Source organism: Nyctereutes procyonoides, unplaced genomic scaffold (assembly GCF_905146905.1).
Source record: "Nyctereutes procyonoides isolate TBG_1078 unplaced genomic scaffold, NYPRO_anot_genome, whole genome shotgun sequence".
NCBI classification, from domain to species: Eukaryota; Metazoa; Chordata; class Mammalia; order Carnivora; family Canidae; genus Nyctereutes; species Nyctereutes procyonoides.
The window spans coordinates 27,372,141-27,396,786 of record NW_026575133.1 but is presented as its reverse complement, the minus strand read 5'-3'; the positions used below and the strand labels follow the sequence as shown (position 1 = coordinate 27,396,786).

General features: G+C 40.7%; 1 protein-coding gene across 4 annotated transcripts in view; it reads right to left on the bottom strand.

Moving 5' to 3' along the window:
• Window positions 1-22,079, bottom strand: part of EDRF1 (erythroid differentiation regulatory factor 1) — a 42,655-nt gene extending 20,576 nt beyond the window's left edge. For 3 of the 4 annotated variants that reach the window (XM_055346344.1, XM_055346345.1, XM_055346347.1), the window contains exons 1-17: window positions 21,849-22,079; window positions 20,053-20,261; window positions 18,362-18,428; window positions 17,172-17,297; window positions 16,152-16,276; window positions 15,745-15,901; window positions 12,553-12,654; window positions 12,157-12,278; window positions 11,159-11,270; window positions 8,505-8,652; window positions 8,320-8,428; window positions 7,926-8,037; window positions 6,079-6,339; window positions 3,617-3,688; window positions 3,192-3,342; window positions 1,004-1,192; window positions 453-653 (exon numbers count right to left, since the gene is read on the bottom strand). In XM_055346344.1, the coding sequence (XP_055202319.1) occupies window positions 453-653; window positions 1,004-1,192; window positions 3,192-3,342; window positions 3,617-3,688; window positions 6,079-6,339; window positions 7,926-8,037; window positions 8,320-8,428; window positions 8,505-8,652; window positions 11,159-11,270; window positions 12,157-12,278; window positions 12,553-12,654; window positions 15,745-15,901; window positions 16,152-16,276; window positions 17,172-17,297; window positions 18,362-18,428; window positions 20,053-20,261; window positions 21,849-21,956 (2,371 nt within the window). In that variant the 5' untranslated portion in view covers window positions 21,957-22,079. The remainder of the gene's footprint in view (window positions 1-452; window positions 654-1,003; window positions 1,193-3,191; window positions 3,343-3,616; window positions 3,689-6,078; window positions 6,340-7,925; window positions 8,038-8,319; window positions 8,429-8,504; window positions 8,653-11,158; window positions 11,271-12,156; window positions 12,279-12,552; window positions 12,655-15,744; window positions 15,902-16,151; window positions 16,277-17,171; window positions 17,298-18,361; window positions 18,429-20,052; window positions 20,262-21,848) is intronic. The other variant, XM_055346346.1, reaches the window with a different exon arrangement.
• Between the last annotated feature and the right edge of the window lie 2,567 nt (window positions 22,080-24,646).

Sequence of the window (24,646 nt, the reverse complement as noted above, 5' to 3'; positions counted from 1 at the left end):
CTATCATAAATAAATAAAAAAAAAAATTAAAAAAAAAAAAATGATCTCTGGATCTGAGCCCCCCAGAAACTCTTCAGAAGGTAATTCATTCCCTTTTACCAACTGTTACGCTTTTTCAAAAGAAAATCATGGCTTGGTTTGCTGATTACAAAATCACCTAGGAAAATCTCATGAAAAGACAAAAAAAAAGTACAAAGCCAACACAACTCTAAGAGAGCTTATTTTACCTTTTGTCTAGTTGTATAATTAGTAATTAAAAAATATTTCAGAACCATTTTACATACAAATACATGAGAGATCATGCTCAATTTTAAAATTAAGAAATCAAGGGAATAACACACTGCAATATAAAAACACTAACATTTCTGCCACTTTCCTGGACATACTCCAATAAACATACACTGGACGGAATAATCCCAATGTGAATTAAACGCTGTGTCTCACTGGCATACCTTGACAACTGGACTCCCTGTGGAGGCTGTGTAATATCTCCTGATCTTCTTTTGTTTGATAATTAAACTCTTCAAGATGTGCTGCTCTGTTGTTTGCATTCTGGGCCAGCATTAGTTGGATGTCACCACAGAGTGTCAAATACTGAGACAAAAACAGTAGCACTTCGGAAAGCATGTTGGTGCAGAGACAGCAGTAAGTATCTAGGTAGAATGGATGGGAAAGACAAAAACACTCGTGTATTAAAAATTAATGGATACAGTGAATATTCAGAAAATTTGTTACTAGCTGAAAGCTATGTACCACTGTATCTATTCTAAGTTCATGTTATGTCAGATACCCTATATGGCTTCACATATTTCAAAAGGAAGAGATAACCACTCAGGGCAGAAAATAAAATACTAAGTAACACATTCAAGACTAGAAAAAAATTATTTCAAAATTAAATTTTACAACAGCAGTAAGAGTAAAATTTCACTGTGATTCTGGTGCCTTTACTACTCCCCTCCCAATGTCCCCTCCCAATTAAGTGTATTAATTTACAATGACTTACCATGGCTCTGCAAGGCTAATTTAATGTATCGTAATGCTCTTCCATATTTCTGAAGACTCATTGCAGCATCAGACAAAACATAATAGGCCTTTGATGACTTGAGAATCAGCTGGAGTTTCATTTTATGTTGCCAAGAACCAGGGATCATTCCAGATTGACTGGAATAATTACCCTTCTGAAGGGAGCCCACTGACATTGGGGGGGGGGGGCAGGAGAAAAAGCACATTTTATTTGAATGTGAGTCTCACTATAAGAAAATGATTTGTTTTTTGATAGAAACAGTCCAGGCTTAGGTACTACAGCTACAACAAGACAAGTAAATACTGTGCTTTACTACTTTACAACAGAGTAAAATGGCAGTGTTTCAACAGACCCTCATAGGGATTTCTGAAGGCCTCCTGCTGCCTTTAACACCATCGTTCTCTTTTAGGGTCACTGACATAACTGAACCCATGACAGGCATGTCCTTTCTCCAGCTGTGTGTCAATCTGCCAGAAAATTTACCTTCCTAAAATAAGCTTGAATTATGGTGAAACCCCTGTTCTAGACCACTGAAATGACTCCATTCCACACTACTTGTTAAATCCTGCCTAAGCATCTTAGCCCACTTGCTATGTGACATTTTTGTCTTCTTCCCCCATTATTCCACCCCTACTGCCCATTAGCCAAAGTCAAGTTACTGCTTGTTGCCCATAGAGATGCCTATTTTTTCCATCTCCCCTAGTGGACGGTTTCCTCCACCAGGAACACTATCTAAAGTCCAGACTACTACTACTACCTTCTTCATCTAATAAATGATCCCTTTTGTGCCAAGCACTGTGCTAAGCACCAGAAACTATGACATGAAGTTCTAAGTTCTCCATCCTTGGAAAATCTCACAATAGAGGCAGAGACAGGCTAACACAAACCACTGGAAAGTCTATTAAGTGCAACTACATAGGTAACAACAAAATACTATGGGAGTCCCCCCTCCCCAGTCTTTCCACCTCAAGATTTCTCATTTTCTGATCAGTGACAGCATGAATCTTTCAAAGCAATGAAAGGTACTTACAATCTTTATTAGGTTTTAATTGTGCATGTATTTTTTTCCTCTGCTATTGTATGCATTTTCTGTGTGTGAGGCATCGTGAGAACACCAGAAATGAATTAGACACAACTTCTGCTCACAACTGTATTGGTGTGCATAAGACCATTCAACACAGCTAACTGTGACATAAGGCAGGCTTCAGTAAGTGCTCAAGGACTAAGTGGTAAGGGGATCAATTCTGACTAGAGATGGAGCAAGCATAAATCTCTTGAATATCAGCAGGATTTTCAAAAGCTGAGTTGGGGATGAAGGAAGAGAAAAGGCATTAAAAAAAAATACCATAAAAAAGGCAGAGATGTCTCAAGTCCTGGTTCCCCTCACTGTATAAAGGCTCAAGCCTGGCACATAGGAAACAGTATGTAAAATGCTAGGGCAATAAATTTCCTGCCCCCACATACAACTTATGTTCATGAAAAGAAAAAAGTCAGGAAAGGTCTTTCAAGCATACAGGTTTTCAAAGCATTTTTTTAAAAACTGGTTTTTAAAAAGTCCACATGTTCTTCATGAAGTGATTTCCTGAGGGACATATCAGACAATTTATAAGTGACCTTTCTAGCTTACTCAAGGACCACTCGGTAACAAAAGCCAACAACCCTATGGTGCTTATTATGTGCACTGTTCTAAGCACTTCACACACATATTAATTCATTTAATCCATATAAGAAACTTTAAAGTAGGTACTATTGTCTCCATTTTGAGAGAGAGAGAAAAAAAAATCACAAGGCTCAGAAAAGTGGAACTTGCCCTAGCAAAGCCAAGATCTGAAGCTAGGCAGTTTGGTTCCAAAATCTGCTCTTAAACACTCCACTGCTTTTACTGAAGCAGTAATTTCTTACCAGAACCCTACTGAGCTGAAGGCATTAGCTCCTCACTCCAGGAAACTGGAAGAAGCGGAATTTATTAGGAATAGCTATAAAGGGTCAAAATTATCCTTTGTTTTATATTTTGAATGAAACTGTATTTTCCGCTACTTTCCATTCACAGGATATCCTTATCCTGAATTCCTTTCAATGAATGTCTTAATTGACATGTCTGCTGTTGATAAAGGACTAGTATACTATTCTATAGAAAAGTCCCTATTTGCACATCAATTCAACTTACTTTTGTCCAAAAACAAGGCCATCTGCTTTTCAAGGCCCTCAGGACCCCCTCTTGTGGATTCATCTTCATATTTTAATGGGATTGGAGTGTTGGGGTCAGCTGCAGGAAGGTCGCTTTCTTTTTTAATGCTGCTATCCACAGATTTTAACCCCTTTAAAAAAGGAGAAACATTTACTATACACACAAGTGAAGGTCAACTAGAAACTAAATATAAGGCGTTGAACATATTTAGGAGAATTTAAATTTTGAAAACAGACTTGAAAGGACTACATTTTACTTGAAAGGGAAAAACTAATTTTCACTTTCCGCTTAAAAAGAAAAGAGCAGAGTATCATTCAGAGTAACGTTCAGACACCGATAAACAAGAGCTATGTGCATACCAAGCACAAGTTTACTGAAACGACGAAGGCGAAATTAAGACGTACCTCCAGAACATAGCTCAGCACAAGTCTACAGCGCTCCTCTGTGTCATGGCAGACTGGAAATGTGCAACTGGGCTTTAGAAACAAACATTTAAAATGATTAATATGCTGCCCACATGACAAATTCCACAGCTCTCAGCTCCCAAGAATTATCAAAATTCTACACATCAATAATTTCAAAATTTGCTTGTGTATTCAGTTTCATGAGGTTACAGGCACTAAGATAAATGTACTGCTTTAACTGCAGATAAAATTGCCATAAGCATCAACAAAAACCTTGCCTAATAAAAAGATCTTCCAAAGTACATGTTATTTGAAATTCTTAAATTTTAAAAATAATTTTATTATGGCAAGAAAAAAGCAAAAATGTGAGTAATGTTTTAGGTAAATGTATATCTAATCTAATGGGTGAGTTTAATCCCTAATTAGCACCGATACTTGGTAACACACAGTTAACAGTATCATCAATTTAGCACTACGTTAATTATCACCAATGGTCTCACTGTACAAATTATATGCTTAATTATGAGCAGAACCAGTAAACCTACATCTACTAAGTGATCCTATGTGTAAGGACCTCTGTGAGGCATTTCATTTTCGGTGAATCCTGCAAGGCCAGGATGACTCTTCCCATTTTGCATCAATCATAGATGTTAAGTAACCTGTCCATGGACACAGTCATTGAGCTGGAAATGAGATGCTGAAGCCATGCTGACTATACTTTCAGAAGTACATGTATTAGGTGAAGCTAACTAAAGACCTGTTTATATGAATACTAAGACTGCATTATTTTAGTGCTTTAGATATTAATAAAAGTGCTGTTATCTGTAAAGAAAAAAAAACAAACCCACAACAAAACTATAAACTAACATACTACTATGTCTTTGTCATCTACTTGCCCCATAAATCTAGGGCCTTGTGTTACGATGCAGTTCCCTGAATACACAGAAGTTTTGCCATCAGTAATTTTGTTTATAATCAGAAAAACATTTTAAAAAAAATTCCACTGTGGGGTTCAAGCTGAAAGTGCACTAAAACTCAGATGGACAGTTAAGAACTTTTCCTGTAGTCATTTAAAATATTTCCCAAGCACCCATTAAACTTTCTACACATGGGAGATTAAAGAATGTCCATACATGAAGGGAACTTCTGTTTCCATGAAGGGAAAAAACACAAACTTCAGATACATATTATGATCTCCATGAAGGAGATGAAAACATAGCATCCGGTGGCTAGAGTGATCAGGAAAGATCTTTGGAATGAGGGACATTTCCATTAAGACACAAGGCTTACAAAAGGCAGCCATGAAAATTGGGACGGGCCAAGCAGAAGCAACAGCAGATGCCTCCTCAACATGGGCATGATCTTCATGAGCCTGAGGCAGGAAAAAAGGCAAGTGGCTCTGGTAAATGAGAGGGGAAAGTGAAGGAAGAGTCAAAAAGACAGGTAATGTTTAAGGGTGACAGAGAGGTGTCCTCTAAAAACCTATCTGGATATAAGGTCTCTGTCTGAAAGTTAAACCCCGAGCTTACGTTAAGAGATTATCTGTATATATGACTGTATTTCAGTGCTGGGAACAGTCAGTCTTTTAAGGCTGATTTAGATCTGATCACAGGCAGGTAGGACTGGAAAGTAATTAGGATTTAGGGAACTGAAACTTAATTCTACTTTCTGGAAAAAGACCAATGGTAGGATAGTCAATGCAATCCATGTCAACAGAACTTAAAGGGTAGGAAGTTGTTAGAGTCTATCTGACCTTGACAAAACCAGAGATAGGACTAATGTAGCTGATATGGCCCAGTCACTGCAATAGCACTGGGATAAGATACTGGCTTCCCCACAAATGGATCAACAAGCCACCCCATTTTCTATGCTTATTCTATGTTCACCAAGCAATCTACACGTTCAGTATCCCAGCAACCTATAAACTGAGAATGAATACCCTGGTGGAGAGACAGGATTATACACTGGTCACTGCAAAAGAAAATCACATAAAAATTAATATACAGATGTATGGTTTATATGTTGTCTACCATTGGCTTGCACATGGATCAGCTACCCTGGGGTAATTATAAAACAGGTTTTAGTATTCATAAAGCTAATGATTACTAGGCCCTGGACTATGAAGAATCATTACTGAAGTAATGTTTTGTTGTTTTTTTTTTTTTGACAGAGAGAGAGAGAGAGAGAGAAAGCGAGCACATGTGCAAGAGTACACACAACCAGGAGGGGCAGAGGAAGAGGGAGAGAGAATCTGAAGCCAACTCTGAGCTGAGCATGGAGCCTGACACAGGATTTGATCTCAGGACCCTGAAATCATGACCTGAACTGAAACCGAGAATTGTATGCTTAACCAAATGCGCCATCCAGGTACCCCAGTAATGCCATCTTTTGAGAGGCTAGTTGTATTCAATTAAATTTTGAATTCCACTTATAAAACTTGAAAACAATTTTACCATGCTTACTCGGATTTGATGAATGGATTTGTATTTTTCTGGAACTGACAATTCTCCAACAGACTTAATAATAGCTACTGCTTTGTTATCATCCGAGGGATCAGAACTGGTGCTATAGGATCCATTTTCATCGCTGTCTGGCATCTCTTCCTCCTCTTCACTGTAACTTTCATCAGAATTCTCATTTAAAGGAGATTCTGAACTTTCTTCTTTTTTAGGTTCATCTAATTGAAAAAGTTCTGAAAGCATGTAATTGGCTGAAGCAATAATCTTATAAAAAAAAAAGAAATACATGTGATTGTCATCAAAACTGAGCATTCTAAAGTGGCATGAATTTTACTGATGTACTAACAAATTTTAAGAGGTCTTCAAAGAGGCTATTTCCGCACTGTTACACAAAGAACAAATCAAAGTTCTCAATGCTTTGAAGGCTCTCCATAAAATCTTCATGGGTTGATATGCTTATTTCCTGTAATTATTCCATCTCCAGCCCTCTGTCTTTAAAAAAAGGTGGCAACCGGAGACACAAAAGTTTTCAGTGTCATAACTAAAATATTAGCAAGATAACACTCCATATTAGCTAAGAAACCAGAATTTCTCTTTAATGAAGGTCTAATAAGCAACTAATATTTATTGCATATTCTTTGGTTCCAGGGGGAAAAGCCCCACCAGCTTCACGAAGGAAAAGTCTACCCCGGCATCTCTTAAAATGAGCATTTACATACCATCATTATTTACTCTATTATCTGTTATTTATTCTTGATCACAAACATTCCATAGTTTTAACACCGTTTCCTAACTTTCACATAAACTATTCAGTTTTTGCTAAACACCACGATCTCAACCATCAAGTTTTCTGTCTCCAAAATAAACTTATATATCCAACTGGATATGGCTACAATTAAAATTAACTTGAATCTTTAAAAAAAAACATTGCATGTGCTACATGCCTTTCCTAATATAAACAGGATTCAACCAGCATTACACCAAAAAGTGGCTGTCAGACTCAAACAACTGAGGGTAAAATCGTGCGGCATGTGACTAGAAGATTATTTTAAGAGATGCTTTTATGTACTGAAGGATACAGAGCGTGAACCTTATTTATACAACAAAGTGTTAACATCCATTTGTGTAAATGGATCTTTTAAAAAAAATATTCTAAAATACTTTTCCACCTTTTAGAAGTGTTAAAGGAAAATAACAGCAGCACTGTTAAAATTACATGAGTTCTAAAATGAGAGAATAGTGTTATCCAAAAGAAATGTAGTGTCAACCAGCCACATAGGAAATTCTGAATTTCTTGTGGCTAAATTATAAAAAGTCTGGTGAAATTAATTTTAATAAATTGGTTCAGTAACACAAAATATTATCATTTCAACATGCAATGTGTACACACAACCTTCAAATTTTTTTTTTAAAGATTTTATTTATTTATTCATGATATATATAGAGAGAGAGAGAGAGAGAGAGAGAGAGAGAGAGAGAGAGGCAGAGACACAGGCTCCTCCATGCCGGGAGCCTGACGCGGGACTCAATCCTGGGACTCCAGGATCGCGCCCTGGGCCAAAGGCAGGCGCCAAACCGCCGTGCCACCCAGGGATCCCCCAACCTTCAAAATTTAATGTGTAGTTTACATTTAAAGCAACTTCAATTCAGATTAAGTACATTTTTTTTTTCATGGATTAAGCACATTTTAAGTGCTCGATAGCCACATGTGGTTATCAGTTACCATAACAAATAGGGCATGAATTAAATGGCTTTAAAGTCTAGGCAACAATCTTTCAGAATGCTAGGATACTTTTATTTTTTTCAGAATGCTAGAATATTTTTAAAGAGTATATAAATGTTAATCTTACTTGAGGATGTCTGCTTTTGTCCAACAATTTAACACAATTAAGAAGCAATGTTCTAATGGTCCCATAGTGTTTCTTATTTTGATTCTTCTTCATCATCATGTTGCAAGCAACCCTAAAAAAATGTGTATATCAACTTTACACCCCATTCTTCATTCTCTACGAGACTCAAGTATAAGCATGCTCTTCTTACCTTCCAATAGAATAAGACATATAAGAAACAATACCATATTTTTAAATATAGTATTTACTCTCCCCCAAGTTGACTTTGTACGGCCTGTATACATATATACACACTTTGTTTCTTAAGCCACAGAAATGTAAAATGTGCCTTGACCTGGATAGCGTGGCTGTACACTTTAAAATTTTCAATAAGGCTACTTCTTCAAGCACTCACTTATATAAGAGAATAGCCACCGGCATTGTGAATGGATTCTGGTACTTGTCTTCAGTTTCTTCACAAAGAGTAGTGAGATCATAGAGCTTCACTATATCACTGCCACTTGCTGAAAACAAAAACAAAACTCAGTTCACCAGAGTCACTGATATGAATTATTACTGTTCATTCAAGAAGGGATTTACCTTTAAATAGCCAATAGGTATGTCCTTCTTTGGTACAGTTTGATTTTAGAAATGATAAAATATTCTGTGCAATGTCTTTTATGACTTTCGTAGAAAAGTTCGAGTTTTCCAAATTGGGAATCTCTTCAGTTTTTATCATTTCATACTTCTGTAAAACAGAGACCGAATGCAGTTTCAGAGAAAACCTAGGCAGCAATCCTTTTATTAAAATGGAACCAAATACAGAAATCCTGCCATCAGAGAGCTATGCAGCCCAGAAGAGCTTAAACCGCTGGTTTTTGATCTTTTTTATTGCTCCAATATTCCAGAGGAGTCTGACCCACATGTCAGCCATTCTGTAGGCTTAGCACAGAAATAAGTCTCAAGAGAGAATCTCCACCAATTTGGAACCACAGATTTAGGCACGGTCCTACTTCTGTTCTCCTGCAGAGCAGCGCATGGCATACACGCCCTTCTATTCTCCTGGTGGTTTTCATCCATGAGGATGGTAGATGAGGGCAGAATTCACCCAGCATGCTCTTCCCCCCAGACATTAGCCTCACCTGGCAAGTCTCTCCGGTAGACACTACTCACCCTTGGGCTACAGACTCGACTCCTTTATAGAACTGGAGATGGGGACTAGAGGCAGCAGCTAGAGCAGAGGCCACAAGGACACCACTGCCAGTACTTTTGAGGCTCCAGTTTTTTCCTAGCTTGTCTTCTGTTCACACTTCCCTAAACACCTCTCACATTTTCTGAAAACTCTAAGAAACTCCAAATCTATTGGAAAATAAGACCGGTCTCCTAAGGTGAATTTTCATCCTTCTTGGCTCATCTACAGCCCCAAGTCATAATTTCCTTCCTTAAAACACTCCTCCTGGATTTTATACTGTACTATCTGGGCCCCTCTGCCCTTTCAACCCACATGGGGAATGGCTCCAATGTCTGAGTAGAATAGATTTCCGTGGTAATGACGTCCAACAGTATGCAGGCAGATGGCCCCTCAGGTTATTTCTCTAGCTTCATCTTCTCCAATGCCTACAAGTTCAAAATGCTCATGGACATTTCAATGCTTTCTTCAAATGGAGCACATGATGAAGACAGATCACCTTTCCCTGCCTCACCAGTTCAATGTCTCCATCTCAAGTAATAATACCACTGCTATTTTAGACCCTGGACCCTGGAAGTCCCACCCTCTCCGGCCACAGCCTCTCATTAAATGCTGTTTAGGGTAATGTTTACAACAGTGCTTCCCAACCAAGAGTGCAAATCAGAATCATCTACAAAGCTTTCTTTTTTTTTTCTTTGATAGATACACAGATCCCACCTATCCTGATGCACCAGGGAGCCAAGCAAGTGTGTGTGTATGTGTCCTTGATCATGAGTGACTGTGATAGACACTAGAAGTTTAGAATCACTGGGCTGGATACAATGGTTAGAAGCATAGCCTCAACCAGATACAGATGCAAATACTGGCATCACCACTTACTAGCAATATGGCCCTGGGCAACTCACTTGAGCTCCCTGATGCTCAAATTTCCCTCTTCATCAAAAGGGAATAATGGTATTCAAGCAGCTAAAAAGATCAAGTAATGTATGTAAAACGGTAGCAAAGTATCTAGAACAAAACAAGCACTCAATAAACGCTAGCTCTTACCACTGTCAATTCTTAGTATTTCCTCTACAGTCTAAGTCCATCATGTTACTTGTAGATATAGTGCTAAGCTCCAGCAGTCTTTTTGTCTCCGAGCCCTCCATGCCTGTCCTACGTGCCATCTCCAAACTAAGAGTCCAACATGACAAATTTCACCTCCCAGATGCAAAGCCTTCACAGATTACAGATTACTAACCAAACTCAGCCCACACTCCTTAGCTCAGCATCCTAGACTCTCCATTATTTGACCTCAGGTTTTCTAATCTATTTGCTATTCTGTTAAATGAATCCTCTGTCACCTTGCTGGAGATCCGTTATCCCTTCACTCACACTAGTCTTTTAGTGTAAAACATTCACCTGTATTTGGAGGCCACTTCTTGAGAAGTCTCTTTCAAATAAAGACAGATATGATCTTACCTTCCCAGATCACTCAGACTTTCGTAGTTGGGGTGTACTACACGTCTCACAAATAATCTCCTATCTTTCTCTTTGCATTCTGTCATTTCCCATTAGTATTTTACCTTTTTGGGTAGCGACTGAACTTTATTCTTTGTTTCCCCCTCACATTTATAATGAGGATAAGGTGCCTCACAAATAGAACAAGTTCAATTTCAATATGCTATATAACCAATGACTTCACACATTATTCCTGTAGCCTTGCTCTAAGACTACTACATATTTGTATACTGAATGGATACCTCCACTCTATAGACACTTTTAGGTAATTAATTACTATGAATTCCTGGTATTAAAATCATAGAGTTCTAGGGCTAAAAATGCAGGCTTCAATATATTTATGACCTTCCCAAAAAAATACCTGTACAATCATACTCCTGTAACATCTAGAATTCTGGTATTACAACACAAATGTGAAAACACTCAAAGTTCAGTTTATTCACAGCAAACTTCCTTGTTAAAAGTACAGCCTAGTATTTATGGGCCTCAAATCTTTGGTGAGGTACTCTCTGCACTGATTTACATTTGTGAGAAAATTAGAAAAGTCACACTGTGGCTCACTTACCTGTACAATTCCATTTACGTGAAAACACATCACAAGTTCTGGTACATTGCATATCAGGTTGTCCAACCAATAGTCAATTCCAGTTAGCACATTAATTGGTTTGTTGTTGTCCCTAAAAATACACATTTCTAACGTTATGCAGTTTAAGATGTTCCCTAATGAACCATCTGAGACTTATTTCCACCATTTAACCATTTTAATCTATTCTCTCTGGATGAAAAATGCCATATACACTTTCTTTTCTGGTGAGATACGTATAGGCAGCTCATGTGATATGTTCTTTATCACCGCTCCGTAAGTTCTGCTTGTGTTTCTAACTGGAATCCCTAAGAGTTTTCAGTAAGAGTAGAAGGAAATAGGATAGCAGATTATTGTGAGCCTGCTGCATGCTCCTCACACAAACCTGAGGTGAAATACTGGCCCCCATGTATTGTAATACACCACACCGTAGCTCACGTTGGCTGATATGAACACATACAGCTAGAGTACTAACAGAAGCACTCGGGATGCCTAGGTGGCTCAGCAGTTGAGCATCTGCCTTCGGCTCAGGGTGTGATCCCAGGGTCCAGGACTGAGTCCCAGGACTGAGTCCCACAACCTTGCAGGGAGCCTGCTTCTCTCTCTGCCTTACTTTCTCTGTATCTCCCATGAATAAATAAATAAAATCTTTAGGAAAAAAAAAAGTGCTCATAATTAGTTAATAGGAAGCTGGTAAACCACTTCCTTAACTAATTTAATTCTATTATATTGTCACTAGCTGTGAATTCAGACCTGATTAAGCCAGTACAACAGATCTCTGACTCCAATCCTGAAGAACCTGAATGAAAACCCAGCCTCAGGGCTTTAAGCATTTGCTGATAACACCCCCCTTCCTTACTGTGCTGATTTCAATTCATGGGGGAAGGAGGGAAGTGAAAACCCCAGATAAAGGTGATAATTAACAAATTAAGTGAACGCAGATAAGACACTGACCCTAAACGAACACCATTTTGGTTTACCTGAGACGCAAGCTGACTGCTGGGTATCTGCCTCCTCCAAATATAGGCATGTTGGAACCAACCAACATGTGTATATCTTCAAATGTCCACAAAATATTCCGAACAAAATCATTTTTAAGACCCTTTGATTAAAAATAAAACAGGAAAGGTTATTATGTAATACACTAGAGATCCAAAATTTCCCCCCATGATTCACAGAAAGACTAGGAAAAGGAAAGACAAAGCAGACATAGTAAATTAAAGTCACAGAGCTATAAGATCATAGAGATGTTCAGAAAGTGATTTTCAGGATCAAGTGGACTTTTTTCCCCTACAAATTCCAATTCAGACTAGCTTTTAAATGACAAAGTAGACTGGGGATTAGGTGTCCCAATTTGGACACCATGGAAAGCATACCTGACTGTTCTCCCCGTCATTGAATAAAGTAGTCAGGTTTTGTTCTTTGGGTGCTGAGGCCACATGCCCCACTATGTATGAGGGTTCAAGAGGCTCACTTCCCTGTGAAAAGTGCAAGGATAAGGAGTGACCGTGCTGCCATAATTTCTCACAAATGGCCTACTTTTCAAGAGTATCCACTAAACATTCAAAGCATAAACCTCTAATCTACTTTTGTGAATTAGGGCTAATGCAAGTCATGAACTCTCATCACTGTGTGGCTTATTTCAGCTCTTTATTATCATAGCTATTCTAAGCTAATCACATATAGATCTTATGCAAATAAAAAAAAGATTAAAAATTATTTTAAGCTTTCAAAGTTTCAATTTTTTTCTTTTTGGATAAATCTGAATACCACTTATCAGCCCACCCCATATCCACTGAATTAAAAATTAAAAATTTCTAAGAAATCTCAGACGTATTTTTATTTTTCCTATATTTTTAAAAAGATTTTAAGTAATCTCTACATGTGGCATGGGGCTCAAACTTTCAAACCCAAGATCAAAAGTCATACACTCTATTGACTGAGATAGCCAGGTGCCCCTCTGCCCTATTATTCTTGAGACATAGGTCATTAGAGCGGTCCCAACATTTGCCATTGTCTGATGTGTGCTTCAGAGAACTAGTCCCTGGCGTTCTTGGTGAAAAATTTCCAGAGTAAGCTTTGAAACCCACTGCTCACCACAGGCTTGCTTTTGGACAATAACAATGCTTATTTTTGCCTTATTTTTACCTTTATGCCTCTAAAAGGTTCTGTACAATAACAATGCCTTATTTTTGCCTTATTTTTACCTTTATGCCTCTAAAAGGTTCTGTACTGGAAAAATCAAGTTCCCCTCTATAAAATCCAATGTTCCCAAACTTTAATCTCAGAACATGTTTTATTCTTAATACATTCTGTGGAATATATTCTAGAAAACACTTAAGGGAGGAGAATCTTCGACAATGGGTTAACTCAGTCCAGAACTCAAATTTCCAACCATTAGGGACAGTAGCCTTAAGAAACATTACTTTAAACTTTTAATCCCAAGATCGGTATGTGTATGTATGTGCTAATAGGCTCAGCCCCTGCCTGGGAAGTGAGTACCCTCAACTGCAAGCACAGTGAGGTGGGGGGAGAATCCATCACTTTTGTTCAGTCTTATATTCTCCTCAAAGAGCCCCACCAGAACTTCAAACGTTATTTTGTCTGTACAGACAAGTTACCAGCCTATGGACCACATCCCCAAACTGTATTTGTGAGGGAGTACCCTAGTGGGAGTCTGGGCTCTGGATCATAATATTCTCAATAAAAGTATGGCTCCAAGGCCACCCACAGACACCTATTTAAACTCTATCACTGTGTAACAGAGGCCTCAAACTAGGTTTGGGGAATAAGAATTCACAAGGTAATACACAAAAATCTCTATTTGAAATTTAGGCAGTATGAGGTTATATAAACTAGTCTGTCAGAGATTATTATTTTTATGGCAGGCTAGCTCTGCTTAGGACTGTGCCATTGCTATGACAACCCTACTGCTTATGGAGCCCTTCTAAATATGTGTGGAATACGTGGATGGTAGTGGACTACTGCTGTACGAACAAGTGTCTGAAGTCAGAAATCTCAGGGTTTAAGTCCTCACTCAGATTTTACTAGCTATGTGATCATGAGCAAACATCTATTCTTCATGAACTTTACTTACTTGTAAAATGATATTGTCAACACTTAATACACATACAACTTGAAGGATGAAAAAAATGTATGTACACATATACACATATACACGGTTTAAAGTACGTGGCATAAAATACATTAAACAAATGCCAGTTTACTTCTTCCATATATGAGTCTACAGATTCTCAAAAGCCTCCCAGATTTTTTATAGTAAGCCCTGTTTAGGGTTAGGGTTAGGGTAAGGACAGAATAATAAGGTTGGGAGACGAGCAGATAGGTGGCAGAAGATTAGTATTTCCGTTATGTTTTCTGTAATGTGTGGATTTTGAAATCAAGGAATGTTAAAATAAATTTTTAAAAACTCTATTAATGCAATATAACCACATACAAGAAAGTGCATAAAACAAATCATACAGTAAAATAACTAATTACAAAGCAAATTATCCATGTAATCATTACCCAGGTCATGACACAGGACCTTGCTCGCACCAAGCACCCATGTTCCTCATTCACAAAACACCCCTTCCACCTCCCCTCACCCAGAGGTTAGCACTATGTGAACTTGCACGTAACTACTTCTTTCTAACTTTGGGAAAAAAAATTTAAATTCACTACATAGCTTAATGAGGTTCCTCGATTTTAAAACCTACTAAAACTAAAATTCAGTTAAACATATTTGCCTCTTGTAACCCTCGATTTTTAAAACCTACTAAAACTAAAATTCAGTTAAACATATTTGCCTCTTGTAACCCTATAGTCTGAGGACAGCAGCAATCTGGACAAATAATGTTCAATTTGTGAGAACACACAGCAAGAGGAAAAATACAATTTACCAAGATCTTATTTTTATCTTCTTCGACTTTGTCAATATGTCTTCCTAAAAACAGACATGTATAAATTTACATAGATAGTTACTTTACTCTTTGATAGACACAGTAAAGACAAAAACTAAACAAAAAATAAGAAAAAACCAAGAATACAAGAGACAAAACAGATATACTACTCTCTTCCTTTCTAAAAGCTTTACAATATTAATGTGGGTTAAATCTCAGGAACTTCACCCAGAAAATCTTAAGGGCAATTTTAGACTTACCAATCTAAAAGTTAAGGTAAGAAGGTCAGTATTAAATTACAAACAGGCCTGTGAGTCTCAATACCTAATAGGCATTTACTATAAATCTAAAGCTTAAAATATACAACATGACTATATCATATATACTCATGACTTCAAGGAGATAATCGGTATTGATAAACATTGATATGCTATTTTAAATGCTAGTAAAAATTTTTAAATATTTTGAATTTAAAAAAATCTGATCTAGCTATTCGTATTTTTTATAAATTCTATTTTGAAAATCTAAAAAAAGTATTTTTTCTAATTAATTATAAGACATAAATTAGAGTACTTTTTATACCTGTTCTTCTATCTTTACCAACAAGATCATTGGTTTTGTCTTCTTAAACAAGTTTATTAAATTAGTATCTAAGTACTAACTAACCTGACTGGAAGCACTGGGATCTTCAGAAACGGAAGAAGGCATTTCAAAGGGGGCGGGCCACGAAGCCCCATCCGAATCATTTGTCTGATCTGAACTGGATGATTCGGGCTGTTCTGCAGTGGATGGGACGGGCTGAGCGGCTCCATCGCCATTGATACTGGCCAATCAAAAATAAAAATATCACATTGTTACTAAAGTTAACTTTATGTGACAGTCTACTGGTTTTCAAAAGCTGAATTCCATAATCAAGCATAAATGTTATTTTAAAAAAAAGGAACGTAAGACACTAAAATGTCGTTAATACCATACTTGCAAAACTGAAATTACTTTTACTAGCTTAAGAATTAAATTTGAGATCACAATTTCATTTTCCTTAAGATAAAAAAAATAAACAAGCAGCCAACTACCTGTAATATAAAAACTTGGAAAGAATAGCCTTCTGATACCAGTGCTCTTTGCTCTTTTTCTTCCTCTGCCACTTCTGATCAATGAGTCTTTGATAAAACTCTTTCAGCCACGTCCAATCACCCGTCTGAGTAACAAAAGAAAATGATAAATACAACAAACCTGTAATCAAAACAATTAGTTATCCTCTACTCTTTTACAGGAAATATTCTTTTTTTAAAAAATACTATTTCATAAACACATATTTAAACACTGTCTTTCTAGACTTAATCTCTATTACCTCTTTTGGGAAATCTGCCTTCCTCTTCTCCCCAAGCCAGGCTGAGAAGTGGTCTAACACATTCCTTAGTACCTGGAATAAACCCTAATATGCATACCATATTGATATTATCTGTGATTGTTTACAATGCCAAGACTTTAAGCTGCCAGCAAATAAGGACTGTGATTTACTCATTATCACATTTCAAGAGCTTGACCAGGGGCAAGGATACATAAACAGGGAATAAGCCTCAAAAAACCGCAACACTGCCTTTACACTTGACAAAAAGTATCCACTATCAATACATGGGGGGTGGGGAGTCATGTACCAAAATACAGTTTGAGAAGCTTTGCTTTTAGTGAATCACTTAATTCTAATAACTATGTATTCATAGAAATGACCTCTAATATTTTCACATTTCTTGGCAATTGTTTCATGAGAATCTCTTCAGTGGAGACATCAAAGGATTTTTCAAAAATTTTAACTATTCCCTTAAGTTACTGATTTTTCACAACTTTCTTCATTGGTTTCATCCTTTTCCTTGCAAGAATCCTGGCTGTTGGTTATAAAATAAGTTTCTTCTTCATTCACTCTTTTCTATTTCCTATTAAGGCTTCTTTATATTCCAAGAAATGTCTCATTTCTCAGTTGCCAAAGTGCTAAACTGTGTTTCTGCTTCAGCCTTTCTTAGAAACAATATTTCTAGTGCCCTTAAGTTGTTAAAATAGTGCCTTACTGGTTGTTTTTCCAGAAAAAGCATTACCTGAGACGATCTCATAAAGAGTTCTTGAATATCTAACTCATCGAGTAAGAGAGTCCTTCCTATGCGGTGTACAGCCATGCTTACATGCGACTTGCTGTAGGGAATCTTCAGGAGCTTTTTTATGTTCTTTAAAAAATTAAAAGGAAAAATAGTTAAAAAGATCTTTTTAGGGTAGCTTGAACACTTTCAAATTTTAACTTCATTTAATTTTAAAGCACAATAAACTTTATTTCCCTAAGGTTATACAAACTATATTTCACACAAAGAGCTAAATACAAACACATGGAAAACAAAACTTTAAAACCAGAATCACCCAAGTGGTTCAGTCAGTTAAGCACCTGCCTTTGGCTCAGGTCATGATCCCAGAGTCCCAGGGCCCAGGCTCTGCATCAGGCTCCCTGCTCAGTGGAGAGTCTGCTTCTGCACCAGGCCCTACACCCCCGTCCCCGCCCCTGGCTCCCTCTCTCTCTCAAATAAATAAAATCCTTAAAAATTTTATTTATTTTAAAAAGATTTTATTTATTTACTCACGAGAGACAGAGAGACGGGGGGGGGGGGAGGGGCAGAGACACAGACATAGGGAGAAGCAGGCTCCATGCAGGGAGCCTGATGTGGGACTCGATCCCAGGACTCCAGGATCAAGCTCTAGGCTGAAAGCGGCACTAAACTGCTAAGCCACCCGGGCTGCCCTAAAAAAATTTTTAAAAATAAAATCAGGATCACCTACATTTTACCAGCCATTCCGTGTTAATGCAAATGAAGGTCAAAGATGTATTTTAACACAATAGAATTTCCTAAAATTAAGTGTGTATAGGTCACTTTTGCACTGACTTAAGTTTTTAGCTTATCGGATAAAATTACCAACTAAGGAGCAACAGATTTGCTGTAAATATCATTTCTCGTTCTCAACTGGTAATATTATATAAATCACCCCAAACATTATAATAATTTATAATTGCTACCATTAAAACACAATTATCAATATTAACATCACCACTGCCAGTGTTTTGGGCATCGCTCCTTCCTTCTTGAAAGATGTAGCAGGGCATTACTTTACTAACAAAAAAGGTATTTGATAATCAGACGGCTGAATCTTATTTCATCAGTAATTTTTCAAGACTATACAATGGAGCATGTTATAAATCCCTAACATAAACACCCCAATTACATTTCCCAACAAGGACACTTACTTCAGAGTCAGAGACAACGTCCACATCATTTCCCACAGAATCAATAAAGTCGTATGCCATACCAAAGCTAATGGAGGGAACAAAGGCCACAAAGGTCACGCTCATAGTGATACAAGCAGAGTTTATAGGAGAATACAGTGTTCCATCACTTCCAGGATACCCATTTTCTACATTCTTACATCTCTGAAATCAATATGCCTATCACCATTAGAATCAAGTAGTTTTTCCTTCTTAGTGGTACAAAGACTTAATCACAGATTAGATAATATATAGTAATAGAAGCAATAGGAAACACTAGAACAAAAAAAAAAAAAAAACAATTGACTTTTTAAGTTACAAATCCCCACCCCAAATCTCCAAAAGTAAACAGTTCAAGATATTATTCTTTTTATGTGATGAGATAGGAAACATTTATCAGGATTTAGTCTCTAGGGCTGTGTTGCTAGTGATTCACAATACTACTTTTTCAGGATTGGGGGTGGGGTGGGGGAGAACCTGATCCCAATTCAGCCAGAAGAAGAAAAGAAAAAAAATGTTGTGTCAGGTGCCACGTGAGGCACGTCTATAATCACTAAGCCTGAAAAGCAGCTGATGTCACCATTTTTCAGTTAGTAAGTGGCAGAGGATCAGAACACTTACCTAGGACCGCCTCACTCACTTCAAAGCACGCTCTAATTTATACCATGTGGGCTAGGCAAGTTACTTAACCTTACCAAGCCTCAGTTTTCCCATGTGAAAATTAGTTAACAGAACCTAACTCAAAGGGTTGTTGTGAGAATTCAATGAAATAAACATATGAAGTACTTGGCACACTGTTTGCACACAGTCGATATAACTAAAATTTAAATCACTTCATAATATTTAATTGCGTTGACATATAATTAAGCCATTCTTCTAAAAGAAAATATCTGGACTATTTCCAACTTTTTGCTAGTATAAGTAATGCTATAAATAACATTTTGCAAATATGACTTTTACCTTCAGAGGCATTAGGATAATTTCTAAACTACTAACTCATTAGGTATTAATATATTTATGGCTCTTGCTAGCTTAGGCCAACATATTTTAGGTTTAGTCACAGAGAGGGAAACAGGAGAGAATCCTGCACATTAAATATTCTACAAGAATATAAATGTTAGCATACGTTTCTCTATAAGAACCCAGGACACACTCATCCTTAAATACTACCAGTGGAATTTCCAGCAACTACCTCAGCAAGTGCCAAAGCCAAGGGTATAGGTCACCCAACATGCTGGGTTTCTTCATTAGGCTTTTTCAGACCAAACAATCCACCACTATTTAATGAAAAACTCTGGATGGCAGATTAGGCAGGGTTACAGGTTTTCCTTCTCCTGTGCCACCAGATTCTTTGTATTCACATACTCAAAAGGTATGTGATTGCCTAAAACCAAAACATCTAATTGAATTTTAGTGGTCAAAACTCAGCTTTGTTAAAAACAGCATGCAGACCCCAAAGAAGTATATGCAACTGATGTCTTCATATTAGAAATACAATCCTATTAGAAGAGGAAAAAAGGACTTTGAAAGTCAGCTAAAACCTTTTTCTAAAGAGAAATCTCACCAAGATGATGAATATACCAATGAAACCGAAAAAGCAAATATTAGAGCTGGGGTGGCGGGGGGGTGGCAGGGAGTGTTGAGAGGTAAAAATGTCACTGATTAATACTTACCTTGAAAATGGCTTGCTTTTCTTACTATTGCCAAGAATGGTAGTTCCTGCTGGCCCTAGTTTGGCACTCTCTCGTAACCAGTTGGCAGGTGGGAGTTTCAAGTCTGTCTTCTCTTCAAGGCGTGCAAATGCTGTTCGAGGAGGCGCAGAGGAGTACTTCACCACAGCTCGGCTCTTCACTTCATTGCCTCCAAGAAACAAAGCTGATCCCTAATTAACACATTGAACAAAACTTGAATAACACTCCTAGAAATTAAAAATCCCAAGTTGGTTTTTTTTTTTTTTTTAGACAACAACAACAAACCCACCACCTCAGGCTTCACATGAATACATGCTACAGTTTCTAATAGCAATAAAAACGCAAGCATACACTGTCACGTTTACTCAGCTCTTTTTCATGTCATTTCAAAGAAAAACATGGGTCCAGAAGTATAATGTTTACAGTCATCGCCTGAGACAGTGGTCAAGTCAATAGAATCACGTTAACGAAAGGCAAAACTTGATAAAACCTCTGCTCCTTAGTAAAGATGGATTATTTTAATTTCAGTAGCCTATCATTTAGAAAGCTGCTTTCTTTTATTTTTTTCTATGAGACTTTGGGCAGCCCTGTTGGCCCAGCGGTTTTAGCTCCTGCCCTCGGCCCAGGGCGTGATCCTGGAGACCTGGGATCGAGTCCTGCGTCGGGTTCCCTGCGAATAAAACCTTTTAAAGGTTTTATTTATTTATTCATGAGACACAAAGAGAGAGAGAGAGGCAGAGACACAGGCAGAGGGAGAAGCAGACTCCCTGCAAGGAGCCCAACGTGGGACTTATCCAGGGACTCCAGGATCACACCCTGGGCTGAAGGCGGCGCTAAAACCGCTGCCCCATCCAGGGATCCCCTTTTCTTTTCTTTGTTTTTCTTTCCTTCCTTCCGTCCATCCATCCATCCATTTATTCAAATTAAGCTTTACACCCAACGTGGGGCTTGAATTCCACCAAGAGATCAAGAGTCGCAGGTCCCACCAACTCAGCCAGCCAGGCGCCCCCAGGGCTTTCTCGGGCTCCAGTTTAGTGACGAATTCGTCAGTTCATCACTCTGAGCCTTGGCTTCACAGGAAGGCACGGGGGGGGGGGGGTCCCCTCACACTCTTCACCTGCACCCCTGCAGGTAAGCTCAGTGCCCCAGTTCACTACCCTAACCTCTCGGGCCGTCCCTGTTCGCCCGGCAGACACTTGGAACCCTTTACCACCAGCCCACCTCGGTGAGCTCCCTGGCGACACCTGCTCTTCTCCCTCCAGCTTTGCACGACTTTGCCACATGTTTTTTAAAAAAGAATTTTATTTATTTATTCATGAGAGAGACAGAGAGGGAGAGAGAGAGAGAGAGAGAGAGGCAGAGACACAGGCAGAGGGAGAGGCAGCCTCCCTGCAGGGAGCCCGGTGCAGGACTCGAACCCAGGACCCGGGGTCACGCCCTGGGCCGAAGGGAGATGCCCAACCACCGAGCCACCGGGCGTCCCACTTTGCCACCTTCTGGAACCGCGTGCTCCCACGAACGCTCCTTGGGAGCCGACACCGGGTCCAAGTCGCCTGTGGGTCATGACCGAGCGGGAAGCCACAACAGCTTCTCCTAGGAGTGACCTGGACGCGAACGCCGGACAGACACCCACGGGCCCCCTCCCTCCGTCTGGGAGGCCGCCCGGGGGGCGCGGGGGGGGGGGGCAGCAGCAGCCTCCGGGCACCGGGACGCCCTCCCCCGCGGGCCCGGCCCGCAGCCCCCGGAGCCCCGCAGGTCCCGCCCCGGGACGGACTCACCTGTGCAGAGGGCTCCTCGGATTCTCCCTGGGTCAGGAGGCCGAGCCCTCCCCGAGCCGCGGCCCCCGCCGGCGGACACTCGGCCCCGGCCTCCTTGGAGTCCCCCATCACCTCGGTCCAGGGTTAGGCGGGGCGAAACGGGCCCCGAGGAGCCGCGACACACACCGGGCCCGGCAGCGCAGCGGCGCAGCGCAGCGCAGCGGCCGCCAGAGACTCCCCACACACACGGCGCTTCCGGCCTCGGACCGGAAGGAGTCGCGGTGACGCGGCCAAATCTCGCGATCTTTGTGCCAGCGGTCCGGCCCCGCCTTCCCCAGCGGAAGCCACCTTCGCGGCGGGGGTGGGGGGGGTTGGGGAGGGGCAGGAGCTGTAATGCGCCTGCGCCCGCCGGAGCCTCTTCAGGGGGCCACTTCTCGCGGGATCTGATTTCCAGGCTCCACCCCTTCACGCCTTTGACGTTTGTTGGCAAACAGTTCCGGCGGCTGGGGGCTCCGGGGGTCGGCGGGGTGGTCGCCGCGTGGGCGGGGGGGTGCGGGGGCCCGAGGAACCCGCGCGCGGTTGCAGTTTATGTGAGCAGCGAGGTGTTGGCGCTCCTGGCTGCCCGGCCTGCGGTGGCCTGCGGTGGCCTCCCCGGCTGGCGGACGGGCCCGCGGCCCCAGGACGGCAGAGATGGGGCGGCCAGGTGAGGGCTCGGCGCAGCTCCCCCGCATCACAGTGCGGCTGTGGGCCCGCGGCCCCGAGGGGAGGGGCGGCGGGGAGCGGCGCGGCCCCGAGGGGAGGGGCGGCTGTGGCCCCGGGGCTCCAGCTGGAGCCGCCCCTCCCCCCCCCCCCCCCCCGCCTTCCCCGGAGGGACGCGCTTCCGAGGCGGTCGCACCTCCGCAGGGTTTTTGCAAGATGCCGCGTTGGCCTGGTGACGGCGGAGCATCTGCGGAAAGCCCGCTGCTTGTCGGGTCCCCGGGCGCTGTCGGAGGGCTTTCCGGGGGTCCTGGGGCTCCCCCAGCCTCCAGGTGCAGGGGTAGTTCCGTGCGGATCCTGAGTGCGTAGGTCGGGGGTGGGCCCGAGAGCTGCGCGACCTGCAGACTCCAGGAGACGATGCCGGTGCTCGGAGCAGCGGGGGAGGCCGGGGACCGCCCCCCGCCCCCCGCCGCCGCCCAGCGCCCTGGGAAAGCTCGGGAGCCGGACTCCGCATCTGACGTCGCAGCACGCGAACTTCACCGCAAGACCCGGCCCGCGTGAAAATGCGTGTTGTTTTGCGGTGACACGTTGGGAAGGTTTTTGAAGACTTGACTTTGCCTCGCAGGATTGGGCTGCCTCGACTTGTAACTTAGGTTTGGCTCTGCTACCTCGATGTGTACGTCCTCACCCGTCCTCGGGACATCCTTGGGGCCGAGGAAGCTCCATTTGCAAGTTGCTTTCAAATGTAACGAAATATTCTTATGAATTCTGTTTAGCAATGGATTATACATAATGGTGCATTTCGTAGACACTTCCAACATGTATCGATTTTGATGGTTACTGGTTTTTTTGTGTATTTTGTACTCTTTCTTTTGGCAGGGTAATACGTTATTTATTGTACTAAAAACTTGAACAGAATTTATAATATCAGGCATTAGAAAGATGGCTAAGTCCTTTTTTTTTTTTTAAGATTTAATTTATTCATTCATGAGAGGCAGAGGCAGAGGGAGAAGCAGGCTCCATGCAGGGAGCCCCATGCGGGACTCGATCCTGGGTCTCCTGGGTCACGCCCTGGGCTGAAGGCAGGCGCTAAACCGCTAAGCCACCCGGGCTGCCCTGGCTAAGTCTTTTTTGGTATATAATACCCTTAACCTGGGAAATTATTACCTTCATTTTCAGGAATGTTGAAGAACATTTCAGTTCATACGATGTTAAAATTTTAAAAAGCAAATATGCATCATCATCCTAATTTCTAAAACATGCTTTTTCGTGTGTGTGTCCATAAAAACATCTCTGAGTGGTAAATAAAATGACTTAAAATTTATTCTTAACGTTTTATTTCCCAATTTTTCTTTTTGATTGTTCGTTGTTTTATCAAAAACATGATTTTTATTAAACTTTTAAACTTACGGTTTAGCTTCTAGTAATCTTTAAATGCTGTTGTTTATTGGTAAGAAGGGATGTTCTGAGGTATCAGTAATTTTTTTTTTCAGGACTCAAATATATTGCAAGCCTCTTGAGAGGTAGGTTCCTGAGCCCTAGGTAATGTTGCTTAGTGGGAAAATATTCTGGAAATGGCAGGGAGCAAGGGCCTGGGTGGCTCAGTCATTTAAGGGTCTAGCTCTTGATTTTGGCTCAGTTTGATCTTAGGGTGGTGAGATCAAGCCCCACATAGGGCTCATTCACCATGGAGTCTGCTTAAGATTCTCTCTCCCTCTCTCTGCCCCTCCCCCTGCTCACATTTTCTCTCTCTCTTTCTGTTAAATAAATAAATATTCTAAAAAGAAGAATGAAAAGGCAGAGGGGAATGAAACAGAGAGAGCCAGAAATTCAGCATAGAGAGGACAGCTGCAGAAAGGATCCTGGGAGCAGAGATGGTCTTCAGTCTGGGGGGTGATGGTGGGGGTTGACCAGTGACTCCCAGGACCATTTGTGGAGTGACACCTGAGGAGAGAGAGACTGGGTTTCCCGGGGCTGTTCCCAGGGCTAGAGCCAGCGAGGTTTGGGAGTAATGGAGGGGGATTCCTGAGGGCAGGAGAAACTGGGCACATCTGACTTAGAGAAAGTTGATCCATTTTTCTAGCTAAGTGCTTGTTAATTGCTTTTTTCTCTCTGTTCAAACA